Source organism: Chiloscyllium punctatum, chromosome 6, assembly GCF_047496795.1.
Source record: "Chiloscyllium punctatum isolate Juve2018m chromosome 6, sChiPun1.3, whole genome shotgun sequence".
Lineage (NCBI taxonomy): Eukaryota > Metazoa > Chordata > Chondrichthyes > Orectolobiformes > Hemiscylliidae > Chiloscyllium > Chiloscyllium punctatum.
Genome location: NC_092744.1, coordinates 15,437,849 through 15,462,462, shown reverse-complemented (window position 1 = coordinate 15,462,462; position 24,614 = coordinate 15,437,849). Strand labels below are relative to the sequence as shown.

The 24,614-nt window shown below is 43.4% G+C and overlaps 1 protein-coding gene across 4 annotated transcripts in view; it reads right to left on the bottom strand.

The window, feature by feature from the left end:
* Window positions 1-24,614, bottom strand: part of LOC140478741 (mediator of RNA polymerase II transcription subunit 12-like protein) — a 609,926-nt gene that overhangs the window by 132,734 nt on the left and 452,578 nt on the right. For all 4 annotated transcript variants that reach the window (XM_072572053.1, XM_072572054.1, XM_072572055.1 and 1 more), the window contains exons 20-22: window positions 20,380-20,543; window positions 16,995-17,126; window positions 979-1,206 (exon numbers count right to left, since the gene is read on the bottom strand). In XM_072572053.1, coding sequence (XP_072428154.1) covers window positions 979-1,206; window positions 16,995-17,126; window positions 20,380-20,543 — 524 coding nt within the window. The remainder of the gene's footprint in view (window positions 1-978; window positions 1,207-16,994; window positions 17,127-20,379; window positions 20,544-24,614) is intronic.

Here is a 24,614-nt window from a genome sequence, read left to right as displayed (position 1 = left end):
ATTCTGCCATATTGTTCTTACATGTATCAGCACAGAAGAACTTCAGTTACTTGCAGAAACTGAGAAAGCCGTGATCGCTCTTCTCAGAGTGAAGAAGCTTATGGCAAATTTGATGGCAATGTTAATGGTCACCAAAGGCTTGCATCAGCAGAATTGGAAGGTAGTGTCTCTACTTGCAAAGGGATCACGGACGAGGGGAGCTGACAGGACTAGATAAGAGGAAACAGTCCTCCAAGTTGGGATCTGGAAAGCACTGACTGAAAGGACGGTGGCAGCAGGTTTAAAAAATAGCTTTACAAAGAAAATTAGCATTGCATTTGAATGGAAAATTAACATAGGGTTACAGAGAAAAAGCAGCAGAAGACGACTAACTGAATGGATCTGTCAAAGTACTTGCATTGACATAATGGACGAAATGGCCATCTTCTGCCCTGTGTGATTTGACGGTTATTAGATTGAGTTGGAACACCAGCACCAGTAAACATACTACTAATTCAATCTAAAGAATTAGTGAGAAGAGAGAAACTTTCCAGCAGAACCTCCTGCCCCAAATTATTTTTTCTGGCCCTAAGTCAACGGCTTTGGTGTTTTGTAATGTTTACGCATGAAAGTTATTTTTGATGGATAAACAATTAGAACATTAAATGATCTCCATGAAAGAAGAAAAAAAGTTATTTTATGAAACTTACACCCAAAAGAACCAAGCAATCTCATAAGCTTCAGAAAGCAGTGACAGATTGACCTACAGTATCTTGACCTTTGGTACCACAAGCCAAATGCAAACCCACTGTCTCCTGTGAATGGTCCAAAGCCCTGAAAATGCTGTCAACACTGTAACAAAGCCTGCAAGATCCTTACAGTTAGAGCTAAAAGGGCATTTACATTCCATCAAATGCAAAGTGCCAGAGAGAAGAAAGGATGACTACACCATTCAGCTCCCCTTTCATTAGGTTCTCAAGTCAACTTGATGGCCTCTACCTGTCAGTGTCCTGATGTCCCATGCATACATTCATCAGTGCATTGCACACAAAGCTGTAGCGGTTAGCTGCATTGTCGCTAAGAATCTTCCCCAGCATGGAATAGTTGACATTATGAGCCGATGGGTTCTCGATGAAATCCAACATGAAGTCTGGATCCCACAGCAAATTAGAGTTGGAGGGTTGTACGTTGCTGTAAATGGTCTGCTTAACCTTTGAACAGGCGCTACTGAGGATAAGAAAACACATCTCATTATATTAATGTACCATGTAAGGTTAGTCCAACACTACATTTTGTACTGATACACATAGACTATCCCAGTACCTCAAAATCATCAATCTCTTTGACTTTTCAATCACGCAGTAGAAGATGGAAGAAAAAGAATGACTTAAGGAGATTTTATACTGTCTTATGGTCAACTAAGTTCTTTGGAGAAACTTGGGATTCCAGACAGGGATAAGATATCATGGAGCAAAGAGGGGAAAGGAAGTGTAGAAGAAATTTATTTTGCAGTGCAAGTAAAAAATGATTAATTAAACTTTCCTACAGGTAGTTCTTCTATAATCACACTTTAGGAACAGCGCTTAACGAGTTGGCAATGTAATCGCGTTCCAGCTAACACACGTTTTAAAAGTTCACGCTTTAGAAATTGTTCCCAATTCATCGACTGCATTTGAGCACATTCACATTTACGAAACACGCATTATAGCAGAACGACCTGTACAACAGGACATGTGTGAGATCTCAAAATGGTACATACGTTTGGATGAACAGAATAAATAGAAAACTCTAAGTCATCAATGTGATTGCTTACTGGGGTTCTCGAGCTGTTGTGAAATTGTAAGCCAGGGTCAGTACAAAGTACATTTTCCGGTTCTTACGACTGGCCAGAGCTGACACACAGTACATCAAGATTTCAGCTGCTGGCTTGATGGTTGTGATTGTTGGTTTTAAGAAACAAGGTTGCACTTTTGACCACAGGATGCTTGGAAAAGCCCCTGGTTTCAAACCATGCTGCACAAAACAGAAGCATGTGAACAGTGCTGGTGGTTGACTGAGATATGGCGTGAGGACAATCCAAACACTTTTGAAATTTAGTTAAAACTCCTAAGTTCAGGATATCTACTTCTGTTTTGGAGAGAAACTTACTTACTTTAAAAACTTCTGTGATTGTGTGAAGTATTGATTCTGTGACAGTGTAGCTTGTCCCTTCACTCACTTCAATGGAAACAAATTTGGATCTAGTTTTTAAATCAGGCTCATAAAATATCATCCATTTTAACCCGCTCATTCAAGGTAAACATTTTCTCCCAAACATATTGGAAGCCAACATTGTTTTGTTTCTGTATTTCCGGTTCACCTTCAGTTACTGGAAGTTAATCTCTGTGCTTATCCATATTTACAAAGCATATGGAAAGCGTGGCCCAGACCTTTCATGTTATTTCCATGTTGGATTTGAATGTGTTTCTGAGTCAGCTTATTTCAGAACTAGACCATTTGTCTTTTTGTCTACAGGATTAACAATTCCCAGGTTTGGCACAGACTCATTGCACCTGATTTCAAATTTCTGGAGTAGCTATATATTAAGCATTTGTTGAAGTTATATAGTCCTGGACTTCTTCATAAATTAGAGGTCAAACTGTACAAAATGCGTGCATTTCCCTTCCACTTAAAGTAGTGCTTAATTCACTGTATTAGAGTTTCATTGAAATGAGATCTAATGTTTTCGACATTCGAGGCACTGCTTGATTTGCAAGACAGACTCAAAGCATCACAAGTTGCAGTGTAGGTATTCAAGCATGTCGCTTTCTGCTGTTCTCTGACACACCACAATCCTTCCTGCAGACACTGGCCTCCTCACGGTCAACCCTTCCCACGGTCAACCCTTCCCACATGAGGGACTGGAAGAATGGCAGGGAGCACTGTGCAGCGAGTTAGCAACACTGGCAAGTGGACTGAGAGAGCAAAGCTGAGAGAGAAGGTCAGCGGTGGTACTTGATAACAGTTGGTAGCAGAGAGTCTCTTCAGCTTGTTTCTACCTGTCAGAGTCAGCGTGTGATATGACAGCAAAACAGGTAGGTGATCAGTGGGTATTTCTACACTGTCTCTTTGGCCAAGTGACTTGAAGCAAAAGACGATATTACAGTTGAAAAGTAGTTAGGAAATTTACTTTTGATATGTTTAACATCCAAAGTAATAAAATTAATTAGAATAGTGATGGCTGGGCAGGCAATGCCTTGTAACTGCGGTTTGTGGGAGCCAATGGAATCTAGAACAAAGGGGTCACATCTGCAGCAAGTGCTGGCTACTAAAGGAACTTCAGCTCAGAGTTGATGAGCTGGAGTCTGGGCTCTGGACACTGCTACACACCAGGAAGAGGAAGAGGCACCTGGCCACTGTTTTTAAGGAGGCAGTCACTCCACCTTTGATTAATTACGTTGAGTTGGCACAGTGGTATGGGACAGGATGGCGTGTCTGCGAGTGAGACAGGTATTAGATTCCAAACTTCAGCTTTGGAGAAGTCTCAACTAATGTCCTTATCGAGCACATTAAATGGTTCTCATTCCACATGTGGATGAAAGTACTTGTTGCTGGGAAGATGAATAAGTTGACCAAAACAGTGTTACAGAGTTGGGGGAGAAATGTGATATGGTGTAGTAATAGGAGATAGCACAGTTGGGCAAATAGATACTGCTCTCCGCAGTAAAGCCAGACAGTCTCAAAGGTTCTGTTGTCTTCCTGGTACCAAAGGTTCAGGTCTTCTATAGTGTGTTGGAGAGGGGTTGGGATCAGGAAAGGAAGCATCCGTGTAGATCAGTAGAGGTATGAAGGACAATAAATAAGACCAGGAAAGAGATTCTGCTGAGGGATCACAAGCATCCTGGGACTAAAAGTAACAGCAGAATGACAATTAATTTCAGGATTACTACCCGAGCCTTGTGCAAATTGGCATAGAGTAAATGCAACTCGAGAGGTTCAAAGACTAGTGTGTGAGAAATTAGTTCTAATTCATGGGGTACTGGCCATTACACTAGGAAAAGGAAACAATATTCTGTTGGGATGTACTTCATTTCAATCAGGCTAGGACCAGTGTCCTAGCAGATTGTACAATGAGGAGTGTAGGTAAGTCTCCAAATACCCTCATGTTTGGGCTGTGGAAAGGGCTCAATTGAAGAGAAATCTTTTTAACAATCAAAAAGAAATGAGAGAACAGAGGTGCAGGGTAGTGAAAAGGAGAAGAACAATTGAAGTGTTACAGGAAAGAGCAGAAATTATAAGCATGGGAGGGCAGTAGAAATTATAATAAGCATTAATGATTTTGAAAAGTCCAGCTGAAGGCTCTTTATTTTAACTGTACACAGTAGTTAAGCATGGGAGTTCACAGCATAGAATAGAAATACATGAGCATGACTTGACGGTTATTATAAGGGCATAGCTGCCAGTAATCAGGACTGAGAACTCAGTATTCAAGGGTATGAGACCTTCCGGAAAAATAGGCGCCAATGATAGGAGGTAGGGGCAACTTTGTTGATAAAGGATTTTAGCAACATGGTAATGAGTAGTGACATAGGTGCAATAAATCAACATGTGGAATCAGTCTGGATGGAAATAAGGAAAACCAAGGGAAACAAGGTAAGGGTGGTAGCCGTCCATAGACGCCCAAAGAGTTGCTTCATTGCAGGACAAAGTCTAAATTGGAGAATAATGGAGGTGTATGGGAAGGGCAATGCAGTAGCCGTGAGGGATCTAATCTGCATACTGACTGGACAAGTCAAATGGGGGAGGGTAACATGGAAGACAGATTTGTAGAATGCATTAGTGATTGGTTCTGAGATCAGTATGTTGCACAATAGGCTATTTTCAATCCAATAATCAGTAATGAGGTAGGATTAATAGTAGATCTTGTAATTAAGAATCCTCTAGGGATAAGAGATCACAACATGGTAGAATTTCAAGTTCGGTTTGACATAGAGCACCACAGTGAGTGTCCTCAACTTAAATAACAGCAATGATTCAGGAGAAGAGTGAAAGTAGCAGGGTGGTTGTTATTGGGGACTTTAACTTCCCAGATATTGACTGGGAAAGCTATAGCTCGAGTTCGTTAGATGGGTCAGTGTTTGTCCAATGTGTGCAGGAGGGTTTCCTGACACAATATGTAGACAGGCCAACAAGAGGTGAGGCCATACTGGATTTGGTTCTAGGTAATGAACCAGGCCAGGTGTTAGACTTGGAGGTAGGTGAGCACTTCGGGGGCAGTGACCACAACTCGGTGACTTTTACTCTAGTGATGGAGAGGGATAAGTGTGCACTGCAGGGCAAGAGTTATAGCTGGGGGCAGGGAAATTATGATGCAGTGAGGCATGACTTAGGATGCGTGGCTTGAAAAAGTAGGCTTCAAGGCAAGGGTGCAATTGATATGTGGAGATTGTTCAAGGAACAGCTAATGGGCGTCCTTGATAAGTATGTACCAGTCAGGCAGGGAGTAAAGGGTCTTGTGAGGGAGCCGTGGTTTAACAAGGAATTGGAATCCCTTATGAAAGGGAAGAGGGCGGCCTATGTAAAGATGAGGTGTGAAGGTTCAGTTGGGGCGATTGAGAGTTAGAAGGTAGCCAGGAAGGATCTAAAGAGAGAGCTAAGAGCAGCGAGAAGGGGACATGAAAAGTCCTTAGTTGGTAGGATTAGGGAAAACCCAAAGGCTTTCTATAGGTATGTCAGGAATAAAAGGATGACTAGGGTAGGTATCGGTCCAGTCAAGGATAGTAGTGGGAAGTTGTGCGTGGAGGCGGAGGAGATTGGTGAGACACTAAATCAATACTTTTCGTCAGTATTCACTCAGGAACAGGACACTGTTGCTAATGTGAATATTGAGTCACAAGTGATTAGAATGGATGGCCTTGAGGTACGTTGGGAAGAGGTCTGGGGAATACTGGAAAGGATGAAAATAGATAAGTCCCCTGGGCCTGATGGCATTTATCCTAGTATCCTCTGGGAAGCTAGGGAGGAGATAGCGGAGCCATTGGCCTTGATTTTTATGTCATCGTTGTCTACGGGAATAGTGCCAGAAGACTGGAAGATAGCGAATGTGGTCCCCTTGTTCAAGAAAGGGAGCAGGGATAGCCCGAGTAACTATAGGCCAGGGAGTCTCACTTCTGTTGTGGGCAAAGTCTTAGAGAGAATTGTAAGGGATAGAATTTATGAACATCTGGATAGGAATAATGTGATCAAGGATAGTCAGCATGGTTTTGTGAAGGGCAGGTCGTGCCTCACAAACCTTATTGAATTCTTTGAGAAGGTGACCAAGGAAGTGGACAAGGGTAAAGCAGTATATGGATTTTAGCAAGGCGTTCGATAAGGTACCCCATGGCAGGCTAATGCAAAAACTACGGAGGTATGGCATTGAGGGTGCATTGGAGGTTTGGATTAGGAATTGGCTGGCTGGAAGAAGACAGAGGGTAGTAGTTGATGGTGTAGGTTCATCTTGGAGCACAGTTACTAGCGGTGTTCCACAAGGATCTGTTTTGGGACCATTGCTGTTTGTCATTTTTATGAATAACCTGGAGGAGGGGCTTGAAGGCTGGGTGAGCAAGTTTGCGGATGACATGAAAGTCGGTGGAGTTGTGGACAGCGAAGGAGGATGTGGCTGGTTACAACGCGATATAGATAAGTTGCAGAGCTGGGCAGTAAGGTGGCAAATGGAATTCAATGTAGCTAAGTGTGAAGTCATTCACTTTGGTAGGAGTAACAAGAAGATGGATTACTGGGCTAATGGTAGACTACTTGGTAGTGTGGATGAGCAGAGGGATCTTGGTGTCTATGTACACAGATCTTTGAAAGTTGCCACCCAGGTAAATAGTGCTGTGAAGAAGGCATATGGTGTACTGGGCTTTATTGGTAGAGGAATTGAGTTCCGGAGTCCTGAGGTCATGTTGCAGTTGTATAAGACTCTGGTGCGGCCTCATCTGGAGTATTGTGTGCAGTTTTGGTCGCCATACTATAGGAAGGATGTGGAGGCATTGGAACGAGTGCAGAGGAGGTTTACCAGGCTGTTGCCTGGCATGGTAGGAAGATCGTATGAGGAAAGGCTGAGGCACTTGGGTCTTTTCTCATTGGAGAAAAGAAGGTTTAGGGGAGATTTGATAGAGGTGTACAAGATGATTAGGGGTTTAGATAGGGTTGACAGTGAGAACTTTTTCCGCGTATTGAGTCAGCTGTTACTATGGGACACAGCTTTAAATTAAGGGGTGGTAGGTATAGACTTACCTACACTCCTCATTGTACAATCTGCCAGGACACTGGTCCTAGCCTGATTGAAATGAAGTACATCCCAACAGAATATTGTTTCCTTTTCCTAGTGTAATGGCCAGTACCCCATGAATTAGAACTGATTTCTCACACACTAGTCTTTGAACGTTTGAAAAGAACAGGGAGGGTGGAAAAAGAGGAGGGGGTGTAGCATTGCTAATCAGACAGTGCATCACAGCTACAGAAATGTCAGTTGTTGAGGAAGGTTTATCTACTGAGTCAGTATGGGTGGAAGTTAGGAACAGCAAGGGAACAGCCACCACATTGGGGTAATAGAACAGTAGAGAGATTGAAAATCTCATAGGCCAGCAGATTCTGGAAAAATGCAGAAGTAGCAGGGTTGTTGTTATGGGTGATTTCAACTTTCCCAATATCAACTGAAACCTCCTAAGTGCTGATGGTTTGGATGGAGCCGTTTTTGTCAGGTGTGTTCAGGAGGGGTTCCTTATTCAGTGTGTCGACAGACCGACAAGGGGAGAGGCCATTTTGGATTTGGTGCTCGGCAATGAACCAGGACAGGGGCCCGATCTCGCGGTGGGAGAACACTTTGGTGACTGTGATCACAACTGCCTCACATTTACCATAGCCTTGGAGAGGGAAAGGAGCAGTTACCGAGGGAAGATATTTAGTTGGGGAAAAGGAAATTATGATGCTATCAGACAGTAGTTGGGAAGTACAGACTGGGAGAAATTGTTCTACAGAAAGGGCACAGCAGACATGTGGAGACTGTTTAAGGAGCAGTTGTTGTGAGGTGATGCACGAATTTGTTCCTCTGAGACAGGTAAGAAGGGGTAAGATAAAAGAACCTTGGATGACGAGAATAGAGGACTTCTCATCAAAAGGAAGAAGGCAGCTTACATAAGGTGGAAGAAGCAAGGATCTAGCACAGCTTCAGAGGATTACAGGCTTGCTAGAAAGGAGCTCAGAAATGGACTGAGGAGAGCCAGGAGGGGGCACGAGAAAGGCTTGGCAAGAAGGATTAGGGAGAATCCAAAGGCATTTTATTCATATGTGAGGAATAAGAGAATGATCAGGGAGAAGGTAGGGCCAGTCAGGGATAGCGGAGGGAACTTGTACATGGAGTCTGAGCAGATAGGAGAAGGCCTAAATGAGTTTTTTGGTTCGGTTTTCACGAAGGAAAGGGATTTTGTTGTGAATGAGAACTTTGAGGAGCTGGGATACAGGCTTGAACAGATCAAGATTGATGAAGTTGATGTGCTGGAAATTTTGAAAAACATTAAGATTGATAAGTCCCCAGGGCCAGACCAGATTTATCCGAGGCTGCTCTGGGAAGCGAGAAAGGAGGTTGCTAAGCCGCTGGCGAGGATCTTTGCCTCCTCACTCCCCACAGGAGTTGTACCGGAGGATTGGAAGGAGGCGAAATGTTGTTCCACTTTTCAAGAAGGGTAATAGGGAAATCCCTGGCAATTACAGACCAGTCAGTCTTATGTCTGTGGTCAGCAAAGTTTGGGAAAGAATTCTGAGGGATAGCATTTATGACTCTTTGGAAAAACATAGTGTGATTAAAGGCAGTCAGCATGGCTTTGAGGGGGCAGGGCATGCCTCACAAATCGCATTGAATTCTTTGAGGAGGTGACAAGACAGGTTGATGAAGGTCAAGCAGTGGATGTGGTGTATGTGGACTTCAGCAAGGCATTTGATAGGGTTCCCCATGGTAGGCTCATTCTTAAAGTCAGGAAGTATAGGATACAGGGAGATTTGGCTATGTGGATTCAGAATTGGCTGGCTGACAGAAGACAGAGAGTGGTTGTGCATGGAAAGTATTCTGTCTGGAGGTCAATGGTGACTGGGGTCCTGCAGGGCTCTGTTCTTGGGCCTCTGCTCTTTGTAGTTTTTATAAATGACTTGGATGAGGCGGTTGAGGAGTGGGTTAGTAAATTTGCAGATGTCACAAAGGTTCGAAGTGCCGTTGATAGTATCAAGGGTTATTGCAGGCTGCAGCATGACATAGACAGGATGCAGAGCTGGGCTGAGAAATGGCAGATAGAGTTCAACCTGGATAAACGCAAAGTGATGCATTTTGGAAGGTCGAACTTGAATGGTGAATTTAGGATTAAAGACAGGATTCTTGGCAGTGTGGAGGAACAGAGGGATCTGGGTGTGCAAGTACATATATCCCTCAAAGTTGCCACCCAAGTGGATAGGGTTATTAAGAAAGTATATGGTGTTTTGGCTTTCATTAACAGGGGGATTGAGTTTAAGAGCTGTGAGGTTTTGCTGCAGCTCTACAAGTCCCGGGTGAGACCACACTTGGAATACTGTGTCCAGTTCTGGTCGCCCTACTATAGGAAAGATGTGGAGGCTTTGGAAAGGGTGCAAAGAAGGTTTACCAGCGTGCTGCCTGGACTGGAGGGCTTGTCTTATGAAGAGAGGTTGAATAAGCTCGAACATTTCTCTTTGGAGAGAAAGGAGGAAGAGAGGAAACCTGATTGAGGTATACAAGATAATGAGAGGCATGGATAGAGTCAATAGCCAGAGACCTTTCCCCAGGGCAGGATTGACAGGTACAAGGGGTCATAGTTTGAAGATATTAGGAGGAAAGTAGAAAGGAGACTTCAGAGGTAGGTTTTTTACACAGAGAGTTGTGAATGCATGGAATGCATTGCCAGCTGTGGTGGTGGAAGCAGAGTCATTAGGGACATATAAGTGATTGCTGGACATGCACATGGATAACAGTGAGTTGAGGGGTGTGGAGGTTAAGTTACTATATTTTACATTAAGATTAAATCTCGACACAACATCATGGGCCAAAGGGCCTGTTCTGTGCTGTACTTTTCTATGCTCCATGTTCAAAAACAGAAACTGGTATAAAAGCTCAGCAGGTCTGGCAGCATCTGTGGAAAGAAATGGGAGTTAATGGTTAAGGTATAGTCACCCGTCTTCAGAATGAGTGTTCTGAGGAAGGGTCACTGGAGCTGAAGTATTGACTCTGATTTCGCTCCACAAATGCTGCCAAGCCTGCACAGCTTTTCCAGCAATTTCCGGCTTTGCTTTTGATTTCCGGCATCCACAGTTCTTTTGGTTTCTACTTGCCAATTACCTCACAGAGATATACAGCATGGAAACAGACCCTTCGGGCCAACCCGTCCATGCCGACCAGATATCCCAACCCAATCTAGTCCCACCTGCCAGCACCCGGCCCATATCCCTCCAAACCCTTCCTATTCATATACCTATCCAAATGCCTCTTAAATGTTACATCTGTACCAGCCTCCACCACATCCTCTGGCAGCTCATTCCATACACGTACCACCCTCTGCGTGAAAAAGTTGCCCCTTAGGTCTCTTTTATATCTTTCCCCTCTCACCCTAAACCTATGCCCTCTAATTCTGGACTCCCCGACCCCAGGGAAAAAAACTTTGCCTATTTATCCTATCCATGCCCCTCATAATTTTGTAAACCTCTACAACGTCACCCCTCAGTCTCCGACGTTCCAGGGAAAACAGCCCCAGCCTGTTCAGCCTCTCCTGATAGCTCAAATCCTCCAACCCTGGCAACATCCTTGTAAATCTTTTCTGAACCCTTTCAAGTTTCACAACATCTTTCCAATAGGAAAGAGACCAGAATTGCACGCAATATTCCAACAGTGGCCTAACCAATGTCCTGTACAGCCACAACATGACCTCCCAACTCCTGTACTCAATACTCTGACCAATAAAGGAAAGCATACCAAACGCCGCCTTCACTATCCTATCTACCTGCGATTCCACTTTCAAGGAGCTATGAACCTGCACTCCAAGGTCTCTTTGTTCAGCAACACTCCCTAGGACCTTACCATGAAGTATATAAGTCCTGCTAAGATTTGCTTTTCAAAAATACAGCACCTCGCATTTATCTGAATTAACCTCCACTTCTCAGCCCATTGGCCCATCTGGTCCAGATCCTCTTGTAATTTGAGGTAACCCGCTTTGCTGTCCACTACACATCCAATTTTGGTGTCATCTGCAAACTTACTAACTGTACCTCTTATGCTCGCATCCAAATCATTTATGTAAATGACAAAAAGTAGAGGGCCCAGCACTGATCCTTATGGCACTCCACTGGTCACAGGCCTCCAGTCTGAAAAACAACCCTCCACCACCACCTTCTATCTTCTTTGAGCCAGTAGTTCTCCCTGTATTCCATGAGATCTAACCTTGCTAATCAGTCTCCCATGGGGAACCTTGTTGAATGCCTTACTGAAATCCATACAGATCACATCTACTACTCTGCCCTCATCAATCATCTTTGTTACTTCTTCAAAAAACTCAATCAAGTTTGTGAGACATGATTTCACACGCACAAAGCCATGTTGACTATCCCTAATCAACTCTGTTTCCTGCAATTTGTTGCACGTTGTGCCTCACTGAATTGGAGGCGGGGGGGGGGGGGGGGCTGGAAGAGACAATGTATCTCCTACTCCAGAACTCTTTGCTCAGCAGAGCACCCTAACAGTGATAGACCGCACAACTTGCTCACGTAGGGAGTGGCAGACAGCAAGAGATAGGTTAAGTGAGTGGACAAAACTCTGGAGATGGAGTATAGTGTGGAGCAAGTTGACTATGCATAACGTCAAGTGAGCATGAATTGATATCTACACTATTCAAGTCCTTACTTTCAGAATTAAACCAAAAAGTAATCAGAATAAGTTGACTTGAAAAATGTTTTCTCAGACTGGGTGTTGCAATCCTCCCTCCTCCAGGTGAAGCATTGCAAATTTTGAAAATTAGTGGGTAACTGAATTAATCATGACCACTTGAGACAAAAAGGACATCTAGTTTGGCCAAAGTGAGTAGTTCTGTATTACATGGTATCTGAAACTGAAGCCTGTTCAATTACTAAGCCGCTGGTCACTTTCACACTGTAGAGGTAGATGTAATATACGTGACAAGAGACAATGTGCCAAAATGGATATTTTCTTTTCAGCAAATATGGCAATTTAAATCCCTACAGGGAGGAAGCAAGAACCAGCTTCCTTTCTCTTTATCCCAGTTTTTAAATAAACATAGATCCTTTGCCAGATGTTTTATCCTGTTAACAATGAACAAGCCATTTCTTTTGCTGTAAAGATGACTTTAAAAAGTATTTCGGAGGTAATTTATTGGTGCACATGTCAATGAATAATAAAAGAGGATTGGGGAATCTCTGGTTGGGTGACTCAGTGGTTAGCACTGCTGCCTCACAGCACCAGGGACCCAGGTTCGATTCCAGCCTCTGGCAACTGTCTGCATGGAGGTTGCACACTCTCCCCGCGTCTGTGTCAGTTTCCTCCCACAATCCAGCTTAAGCGAATTGGCCTGCTAAATTTCCCATAGTGTCCAGGGATGTGTAGATTGGGTGCATTAGTCAGGGGAAATGTAGCGTAATAGAGAAGGGGAATAGATCAGAGTGGAAAACTCTTTGGAGGGTGGGTGTGGACTTGTTGGGCCAAAGGGCCTGTTTCCACACTGTCAGGATTCTTTGGTAAAGGGAAATGAAAGCAGTCAGGCTTCATTCTTATGTGGTAAAACAATGGTATAAATTCAATAAAGTTTGAATGGTGAATATTGCTATACTACACCTGGAAAGCAGAACCCAAAAAAGCCCTTTCTTCTTTTCAGTATCAGAAGGGAAAAGAGAAAACAATAAAGGTTCCAGTCTCAGAAGCTCTAGTAACAGGCTTTCCTGAGGCTTATGCATACAAAAGCATATAATGTTTATGTAATATTGTAACGAGGTAGGCCAGGTGGACCTCATAGAATACGAGTTCCATGATTGGGCCAGATTAACAGCCCCAATCAGGGAGCCCTGGCTGACAGATATAAAACAGGAGTGTCAGAGGTTCTGTTCGCTCAGAGCTGGCTCTGAAAAAGCTGAGTCAGTGTCAGGGACTCTCAACATGTAAACGAAGGATGACTTGGTGACGGGATACCAGCCTCTGTGGATTTATTTCAGTTTACATATCCTGCAAATACATATAAAACATGCATAATGCATAGAAACACACAGCAGGATTTTGTTTTTTGCTCCTGGCAGTTCCGAAAGAAGGCTCACTAGATTAACTGCAGAGATGGAAGGCCTGCTTTAGGGGAGAGATTGAGCAGTTTAGGCTGGTACTTGCAAGAGCTTAGAAAGATGAGATAAAATCTAATTGAGGTATGTAAGTTACTAATGGGCATTGACAAAATAGACAGTGAGTGGATGTTTCACCTCGCAGAGATTAGATTAGATTACAGTGTGGAAACAGGCCCTTCGGCCCAACAAGTCCACACCGCCCCGCCGAAGCGCAACCCACCCATACCCCTACATCTACCCCTTACCTAACACTACGGGCAATTTAGCATGGCCAATTCACCTAACCTGCACATCTTTGGACTGTGGGAGGAAACCCACGCAGACACGGGGAGAATGTGCAAACTCCACACAGTCAGTTGCCTGAGGCGGGAATTCAACCCGGGTCTCTGGCGCTGTGAGGCAGCAGTGCTAACCACTGTGCCACCGTGCCGCCCGCAAAGCAATCTAGTACAAGAAGTCAGAAGTTTATGCTAAGGAATGGTAAGTATAAAGCAAAGGTGAGGAACAGGAGTAGGCTATTCAGCTGGTTGATCCTGTTCCACCATTCATTGTGATCATGGCTGATGCTTGGTGTAACTACATACAGGTCGGCTCTGCTAATATGTGACAGTTGTGTTCTTCTGCAACCTCACACTATAGAAAATCTTGCTGGGGAAAACCGCTAGAGAAAATCACCTTGTAGAAGATCACTAGAGAAAATTGCTATCCCTGTTCTGTCAAAAGTTTGCATTATTGGAACGGCACCCACGATTTGTCAAATGCATTATCGCCAATTCGCCTTGATGAAACGCCTGTTATACCAAACCAACCTGCGATTGGCCCATATCCCTTAATACCTCTACAGATCAAAATTTATCAAGCTCTGGGTGTTGCAATCCTCCCTCCTCCAGGTGAAGCATTGCAAATTTTGAAAATTATTGGGCAACTGAATTAATCATGACCACTTGAGACAAAAAGGACATCTAGTTTGGCCAAAGTGAGTAGTTCTGTATTACTTTGCATCTGGAACTGAAGCCTGTTCAATTACTGAGCCGCTGGTCACTTTCACACTGTAGAGGTAGATGCAATATACGTGACAAGAGACAATGTGCCAAAATGGATATTTTCTTTTCAGCAAATATGGCAATTTAAATCCCTACAGGAGAGAAGCAAGATTAAGATTAAGATTAACAACTGATACTGCATCCACTGTCATTTGTGAAAGAGAGTTCCAAACATCTACCACCCTTCATGTGTAGAAGTGCTTCTTAATATCTCTCCTGAATAGTCTGACCCTTATTCTCAGACAATATCCCCCACCTACTTCTACAACACCCAACCTTTGGAAATTGTTTATCTTTACTTACCCTGTCTTTTCCTGTTATTATCTTGAATCAGATCACTCCTTACCCTTTTAATTTCTAGAGAAAACAGGGCTAAATTTGTATAATCTCTCCTCATAACTTAATCCCTGAAGTCTAGATATCATTCATGTACACCTACATTGTACTCCCTCTCAGACCAATAAATCCTTCTTTACTTCACACATAGGGTTAAGAAAATGTGAAATTCAATATATCAGAGTGATGTGGACGTAGGAACAATGAATAAATTTAAGGAGGAGATAGATTTTTAATCAGTAATGTGTTAAAAAGCTATGCTGAACAGGTAGGAAAGTGAAGGTGAGGCCAAGATAAGATCAGCCATGATCATATTAAATGGCGAAACAGACTAGAGGGGCTGGATTGTCTACTCCTGCTCCTCGTTGTTATGGCAGTTGAAGAAATTCACAATGTGGAGTACAGGACATTTGCTTTCTTAACAATGGTGAAAAGCCCTGAGTGAGCTGGAAACATGTTTGCAATCGCCTGGAGTCTTTGGAATGCCTAAAATAAACAAAACTCAACAAACTTTAACAAAGTTATTAGCAAGGTTGGCAATATGCAAGGTTGACAACTATGTAATCTGCAAAGTGAAAACACAGGCCAGAGGTTCATACCTCACTGCTCCAGGTGCTGATCTCTGTCGTTCCTCAGATCATTGCTATGGGGCAAACAACTAAAGCAGAAATATAAAGAGTGAGAGAGAAATAAAGTGATGAAAGTAAGCAAGTGTGGGAGTGTAAATGAGAGAGGGGAAAGGTTCACTGACAGATGATTTACCCTGAGTCATTCACTGATCTTGTTGTACCCAATAAAGTAGGGAGATATCTGGCTCAATTTGAATAACAAACATTTAGTTGGTGGTGATTTTAAAAAGAAAAGACTTAAAAGCATATGGGATGCAAGTTTGCTTTCAAAGACAGACTCAAGTCTATGGGGAAACTGGGGAGGAACAAGAGATAGAACCTGTGGAAACAGGAGAACTACAGGACGGTGTTTTAAAACTGTTTCAATGTCATGTCATTAGCAGTTGTGCTGGGCTGATGTTTCCAATCTAAAATGTCAAATTAAACTCTGCTGAATCTCATTAATACACAGCTTGAAAACAGAGCTCAACCACCACAACAAAAGAACGTCATAGTCGCAACATGTCGCCTCAAACATTTTGGGCAGATTGCCTGGAATTTCTGGGTGTAGAAAGGGAGAAGATTTGAAATTCTAATTGAAGCCAGAGCAGAGAGGCTTCAGGGAACTCAAGCTCCAATTAGCACAATTCAATCAATTGTGATTTTTTTTCCCCCAGAAATTTGTGTCACACACCAGCGCCCCTTTAAAAATTAATCACAAGAGATTATGATCAACTCTCTGTGGACTGATAGGATTTTTTTTTCCCTGATCTCTTTGCAACACACACACTGGAAGAATGCAGTACTTGCATGGCTTTTCACTATCTCACGACATCTCAAAACCCCCTAGAGATGATCAACAAAGAAATAGCCCTGTCTTGGTTTATCGCTGGATCACATAACACTGGTGAATCGGCAAAATGTATGATAGTCTGGAGGTGAACATTCCACGACAGTGGCTCCAAACCTCAAAGGTCATCACAGCACTCACTCATCAACTGGTTTACCAGAGTTTAGAAGTCACATGCAAATCCCTAAGTTCCACTATCTTTAAATATGTCAACACACTTATCAAACTACGTGTTTTCAATCTACGTCACCCTTATTAAGATTCAACTTGAAACAAAATAGGAAGCTCGCTCAACAGGAATTATTATTTGGGTATTCAAGGGAGTCGATGGCCTAGTGGCACTATCACTGGACTGTTAATCCAGAGACCCAAATAATGTCCTCGGGACTTGGGTACGAATCCTGACACAGCAGATGGTGGAATTATACATCTGGAATTGAAGAATCTAGTCATATCCATGAATTGATTGTCGGAAAATTCCACCTGATTCACTAATGTCCTTTACGGAAGGCAACTGTCGTCCTTACCTGGTTTGACCTACATGTGACTCCAGACCCACAGCAATGTGGTTGACTCTTAACAGCCCTCTGGGCAATCAGGGATGGGCAATAAACGCCAGCCTAGCCAGCAACACACTGGTCCCAGGAATGAATAAATTAAAGAAAACTTCTAACCAAGCTGTTGCACATTTCTGATTTGCTTATTTTGTCAAGTAACACTTGGTGCTGAATACATATTAACAGAGGAAAAGCTTATATGTATGAAAAGATCAGCCAGCCGCCCAGAGAAGGAACCTTTGGGTCCTGGAGTTTAAGTACTCACCTGAAAAGATCACCAAACTTGCTTCTTAAGTGACTGCAAGATACATAAAGATCATACAGGTAGGCCAGAATGCATCTTTCGGGAGAGGAGCATTCTGAAGGATTGACAACATGCTTTACTACCCCACACAGCCTGCAAGAGAGAGGATACAGACAGGAAGTTGGAAGGATCAGACAGCAGAATGAAAGAAACAGACCGTTCAGGTATCCCCGTTTTAGTGGAGGGCCATTAACCATTGGCTTGAGCAGCAGCATTTCCAAGAATAAGTGAGAGCTGACCTCCATTGCAATGTTAACGAAAGAGGTACATCCACCCCACCACCCAACGTCATCCAAATAACACCAGTGTTCTGGTCCCAAACTAACACATTGCAATTTCAGCCCAGACTGCTGCCTACAAAGCTCATTGAATTGGGTGAACTGCTGGCTTGACACCACACTTGACTTGGTTCTTCATTGACATTGGTGGACAGTAACATGGGATTAGACGCAAAAATAGCAAGGCACCTGCCCTATCTGTTTCACAATAGATTCAAATTTTCTTCCTTGAGCTGTTTTACACTTTGTCCCAGATACCCTCTGGTTTCAGAGAATATCAATGACGAGGCAGTACCACATTCACAACGGGCCTAGCACGTTTCCCCTCCAGGCCACTCACTGTCCTGACTGGGAAAGTATATCATTGTCACTGGGTCACATCATGGAACTCCCTCCCTCATGGTATTGAGGGTTTAATCTACACCAAATGGAGTGCAGCCGTTCAAGAAGCCAGCTCAACACCTTCTCCAGGGACAACTAGGGAGGGGCAATAAACGCTGGCCCAGCCAGTGACACTTGCGTCCCGTGGATAAATTTTTAAAAAGACAGTGAATCTTAGTGACTCCCTTGGCTAGGACAATGTTTCCAGGCCAGCCTCTGAACCCAGCTTCAACTGGTTGACACCAAGACCAGAATACAGCAACAAAAACACCCAGGACTTTCACTCTCCTGTCACTAGGGCATGAATTTTTAAAACTTGTTGCCAACTATAGAGGAGACCTGCATTTATGTAGTACCCAGCCGTCATTTGGTAACATCCCAAAATGCATGTGTTGAGTGGCACAAGGAGCCAGAAATAGTGCGATACGTTTCTCTCTGAAATATCTGTGCACAAGTACTGCCTCATACAATACGCAGCCTGGATGGATAGGGGCAGCATTTTCTTACAGCTTTCAAAGGCTAGGCTGTTCTACAGGCAGTACTGACTGCTGGAATGGGAGTGATCCCAGGGCCTGCTTGACTGTAACAAAATGTTACAAAGTACATCAATTAAAAGAGGGACAGGAGGATTAGATAGAATGCTGGGCAGGCAATGGCCTAATGGTATTATCGCTGGATTGTTAATCCAGACACCAAGGTAATGTCCTGGAGAGATGGGGTCAAATCCCACCATAGCAGATTATACTTAATAAATATATGGAATTATGAGTCTAATGGTGACCATGAACCATTGGTGATTTTCAGGAAAACCCCATCTGGTTCACTAATGTTCTTTAGGGAAGGATACTGTCATCCTTACCTGGTCTGGCCTCCAGACCCACAGCAATGTGGTTGACTCTTCACAATTAGGGATGGGCAATAAATGCTGGCCTGGCCACTGATGCTCTCATCCCATGAATGAATTTTTTTTAAAAAACTGGGATGTGGGCTTTGACCAATGGGGATGACCAAGAAGGTTAAATTTGAAGGAGATTGTGAAAGACAGGCAGTTTGATCGGCCTTTACTAACGTCACCAAAAGCTGGTCACTCCTTATGGGTTGGGCTTCCCTGAGGTTTAGGACCCTAGGGGTTCAATCCTACAATTCTGAGACACTGTCCTCATAGACTGTACTGTCTCCACTCCTGACGTGCTGCTGCATCTGGGTGGGACTTTGCCTCACCAAAGGGTGACTATCGGCTGACTCTCTGGAGTTCCAACAAACACTTCCCCCATTATCCACCCATCTGAAACTCTCTGACACAAGCTGTTCCATCCTCTCTTCAGAATCTTGAGATCATGTGGCTGCTGACGGCAGTGTTATACGTCACCTTGTTATCAACATTTGCCTTATATGACAAAAGCAACAAGGCTTTAGGGCAGAGGAGGTTTAAGGAAGGTAATTCTAGAGCACAGGGGTGTGATCTGAGGATTGAAGACACTGCCATGATAGTGAGGAAGGGAAGACACATAAAATCCAAGAGACGGAGGGGTGGAGTGTGCTAACTACTCTGTAGGATGGGAGTCAATTGTGAAGGGATAAGGAAGGTGGGGAGGATTTATAAATCAGGATGAGCATTTTGAAAATGATACGTTGGGAATTGGGGACTCAGTGACAGGGAGGACAGATCAGCCAGTATTAGTAAATAAGACACTGGAACAGCTCCACATGAGTCAAGGGATCCTATGGAATGGAAGGTGGCACAAAGAACATCAAGTTCCAAGAGGAGGGAGTAGATCTCAACATGTAAGAGACTGTTTGAGTGAGGAGCCAGTCTGGGTTTAAGGTATGGAGCTTTGAATAAGAGCCAAACTGATCGCTCAAATATTTAGCTGCAGGAAATGCGAGCTAATTAGCAATTCATTTTGAACTGGAATGCAAACAGTACAACACCAATTGTGGAACTCAGAGTGAGAACAGGGAAGTGAAACTGATGTCAGGAGCATAACATTCGAGAGCAAAGTGGACCAGCAATTGTGCTTATGGTATAACCACCAAGTCACTGGCGATGATTTGGCTTCCTTGGCTCAGGTGGGCATGAGGAAGGAGGGATATTGGAGTAAGACAGATTGGTTGACTGTCGAAAAGTGTGGAGTTGGAAAAGCACAGCTGGTCAGGCAGCATCCGAGGATGCTATGCTTTTCCAACTCCACACTTTTCGACTCTGATCTCCAGCATCTGCAGTCCTCACTTTCTCAGAGACTGGTTGACTGTGCAAAAGGCGACAAAAAGGGCAATGCACCCAGGATGCAATGATTCAGGATCAATCTAATCTGATAATCTGGGTGTGGCTGGAATGAAAACCAACCAAACAGACAGAACGTTGACAGTAAACAAGGAAGTAATTACATGGTTGAATATTTACAGCAGAAAGATTGAAAAAAACCAGCAGTCAGTAAGAAGACAAAGGTCCAACAAGGGCTTAAATGACGAACAATGACTGTTTACCAGCAGAGGTTATAGAAGGTAAATGGTCAATTCGATGCTTAGAACCATTTCAAATCTGATCACTGAGCTCCGCTGTTAACTATGCTGAGTGATGGCCTGACCCGAACTGCACAAACCTGGTTATAACAAACTAAGCTTCACCTTGACCACTGCAACCAACTTTACCACGAGTCTGCAAAGGCTCAAACACCACTCCTCACCCTTCAAACACTTGTGCCGTCTGGTCGGGGTTGAGCACGAGGCAAGAATGATAGCGTCGTAGCACCGCCACGATGCACAGGCACAGTCCTGTGGTGTAGCTCCCAGCCAGACTCGAGGATTTCAGCAACAACTCCGCCTCCACTACACTCAGTTCGTTCAGTAACTGAGACATTGAACAAAATACACAAGGTCAGAGCATAAATTATATCATTAGTACATGTTAAACAATCGTAAGTGAAATAAGATTCAAGCTGGAGTACAGTACTATGCCCAAATCTGGGCATGTCTCTTTAGGAAGGATTACGACAGCTGGGAAAGGACTTACAAAGGCAGTTTGCTGGAATGGTACCGTGAATGAGGCATGGCCTGAGGAAGGGTCACTCAACCCAAAATGTCAACTCTGATTTCTCTCCACAGATGCTGCCAGATCTGCTGAGCTTTTCCAGCAATTTCTAGTTTTGTCCCGGGAATGAGGCACTTTAGTTATCGGAAGAGTGAAATAGGGTCTTAAAAACTGTGGCTACTGAGATAATGGAAGCATTGTTGTTAATTTTCCTAAATTCTCCAGATCCTGAAAAAATCAAATGGAACTCCTTTACTCAGGGGAAGGAGGCTACACGACATTAGCTCGACATTGATTCCAACGCCTTTCCCTATGATCAACAAGGGAGAAGATAGTTTCTGAGCACTTACAAGATTTAAAAATTATTGAAAAAGTCAGCAAGGTTTTGTAAAAGGGAAACCATTTTTAGTCAATTTATTAGAAGTGATATTATTATCACAGCACCAGAGACCCGGGTTCAATTCCAGCCTTGGACGACTATCTGTGTGGAGTTTGCACATTCTCCCAGTCCAAAGATGTGCGGGTCAAGTGAATTGGCCTTGCTAAATTGCCCATAGTGTTAGGTGCATTAGTCAGAAGGAAATGGGTCTGGGTGGGTTACTCTTCGGAGGGTCGGTGTGGACTTATTGGGCCGAAGGGCCTGTTTCCACACTGTAAGGAATCCAACCTACTACCACAGACCATGGATAATGGGGAGCCTTGAGAGGTACTGCACTTGGAATTCCATTAGGCTTTTGACAAAGGGCACCATATAGGAGCTCATGGTGTAGATGGAAACATATTAGTATGGGGAGAAGATTGACCAGCTAAGAGAAAACAAGGCTAATGCTCAAAGGGGTCTTTTCTGATTGCCAGGATGTAATGAGTGGAGTTCCACCAGGCCCAAAAGGTCATAGCTTTTAACAATTTTTATTAATTACTGAGACAAGCGGAGGCAAAGCATGTTGTGAAAATGGCAATAAGGAGGTTGTTAACAGATGTAGGTAGATTGAGCAGCCAAAAATGTAGCAGATGCAGTATAATGTGAGAAAACATGAAGTTGTTCACTTTTGTAGAAGGAATCAGAAAGCCGGATATTATTTAAATAGAGAACAACTGCAGAAGTCTAAGGTGCAGAGGGATCTCGGTGTTCGAGTGTATGTGTCACAAAAGTTAGTACACAAGTGCATCAAGTAATTAAATTAAATCCTTTATTATGAGAAAGCTTGAACATAAAAGTAAGGGATTTTATGCTTCAATTACACAGGATGTTGGTGAGACCATCTTGAATACAATGTAGAGGTTTGCTCTCCTTATTTAAGGAAGAACACAATGCAGTTTAGTGACTGTTTATGAGATTAATATCTAGAATGGGTGGGTTGTTTTACAAGGATGGGCAGGTCACACTACATTTGTTTCAGCTGGAGGTTAGAGGGGGGAGGGGTGACATGATTGAAGCACCGTCAGTTCTGTTACAATGCATGTTTCTTCAATGTGAATTAGCTTCAACGTGATTGAAGAGTTTTGACCGTTCTTTGTAGATTGTGAACTTTCCTTACCTGTATTGGCTATAATGCAATTCTGGCTCTATTAGTTTTAATGGTGTGGCTATTGCACGATTTTGTTATTACACAAGATCACATGAGAGCAGAACTTTTGCGTTATATCAGAACTGACTGTATATAAAATGCAGAATGGTCTTATTAAGGGGATATGAAGAGGTTGTTTCCCTTGTGGATTACTCAGAACTGTTTAAGAATGAGGGATCTCTCTTTTAGGACAGAGATGCAGAGAATCGTTTTTCTCAGAGCCCTGTGCAATTTTGAAACTCTTTATCGTAGAATATGGTGGAGGCAGAGTTATTGAATATGCTTAAGGCGAAGATAGATTCTTGTGAGATGGGGAAAAAAATCAAAGGATATCGGGAATCAGTGGGAATCTGTAACTCAAACAGGTCAGCCTTGTTTTTATTGAATGTTGTGGAGGTGCTAGTGTTGCACTGGGGTGGACAAAGCCAGAAGTCATACGACACCAGGTTATAGACCAACAGGTTTCTTTGAAATCACAAGCTTTCCAAGCGCTGCTCCTTCATTGGGTGAAGCTCCTTCACCTCACAAAGAAGCAGCTCTCTGAAAGCTTGTGAGTTCAAATAAACCTGTTAGACTATAACCCAGTGTCATGTGACCTCTGGAGTATTGATGACAGAGTGAACACAAAGGAGGCGAATAGCCTAATTCTGCTCCTGTTTCACGTGATCATACATGGCACTTTTCGCCTTAGGGCAGAGAAGGGCAAAGGGAGATTTAGCAGAGAGGTTCAAATCATTGTAGGTTTTAACAGTGGAAATAAAGGGTAGCAGGAGTCAAGGGTCATATTTTTCTGCATGTGGATAATCTAGGATGATTACAGTCTCTACAGTGTGGAAACAGGCCTTTCGGCCCAACCATTCCACATCAACCCTCAGAAGTGTCACCCACCAAGACCCATTGCCCTCTCACTAATGTATCTAACACTATGGGCAATTTAGCACAGCCAATCCACCTGATCTGCACATCTTTGGACTGCGGGAGGAAACCGGAGCACCCGGAGGAAATCCCAATGCAGACACAGGGAGAATGTGCAAACTCCACACAGACAGTCGCTCGAGTCTGGAATCGAACCTGGGACCCTAGTGCTGTGAGGCAGCAATGCTAACCACTAAGCCACTGTTTAATGTACTGCATTAAAGGATAGTGAAAAACTGTTTCAACAGGCCTAGTGTATGGCTGCAAAAAGGAAACGAAAATACACTGGGAGTGAGACTAAAACAGAAGTTCTTGGAAAAACTCAGAGGAGAGAAAACAGAATTAATGTTTCGGGTCCAGTGACCCTCAGTTCTGAACAAGGAGTTAATTCTGCTTTCACTCCACAGATGCGGCCAGACCTGGTTAGGGTTTCCAGAAATTTGTGCTTGTGTTTCTGATTTCCAGCATTCCTTGGGTTTTTCTGGTTCAAGAGTGAGACTAATTGGATAGCACTATCTTCAGCAGCCACTGGCTTGGGGGGGGGTGCAGAATGGCCTCATTCTGTGCCAACACTTCGCCACACTGGATGTAACAGAGCATCAAATAACAACTGACCAAATGACCTTTCAATTTTGACTATATTCCCGAGATAGTTCATTCTGCCACTAATTCACACATGCTGCAAGGTGACAGGTTCGATAGCCAGTCGGCACTGAACCGGTCAATTTGACCTTCAGCAGTTGTGGTAATCGGCTTAGCACTGCCAGGGAAGGATGTGAGACAGAATCGCCCTGGACTCCTGCTGTTTTCACTTTTTGGAAACTGTTGCTGGAAAGACTTCACATCCAAGAGCCCAAAAAAGTTAGGGGTCATTTATCTGTTTACCCTGTGCCATCTCTAACATTGGCACTGACCATCCAGATTTCTGTATTTGCAATGGTCACGTGATGTTGTGGAATTAGGACACAGCCAGACATTTCCTTCAGGAGAGGAAAGGGGAATAAGTAAACAGAACAGAAAATGACGGAGAGAGATGTAATTCTGCTCCAAAATGATGAACAAAAGTCAAAGGAAATACATAATGAAAATGGAACTTCTATTGCCTCTAGTATCTGGTCAGAGTTTCCCTCATTGACCCTTTATATAAAGCAAAATGGCTGACACAAAAATGTGGGGTAAAGTATAAATTTATAAAACAGGCCTGTTACAACATGAACTTAAGACAATGCAAGTCTTAAATAGATATGTTGTGAAACTAGAAAGGGTTCAGAAAGATTTGCAAGGATGTTGCCAGGGTTGGAGGGTTTGAGCTCCAGGAAGAGGCTGAACAGGCGGGGTCGTTTTTCCCTGGACCATCGGAAACTGAGGGGTGACCTTATAGAGGTTTATAAAATCATGAGTGGCATGG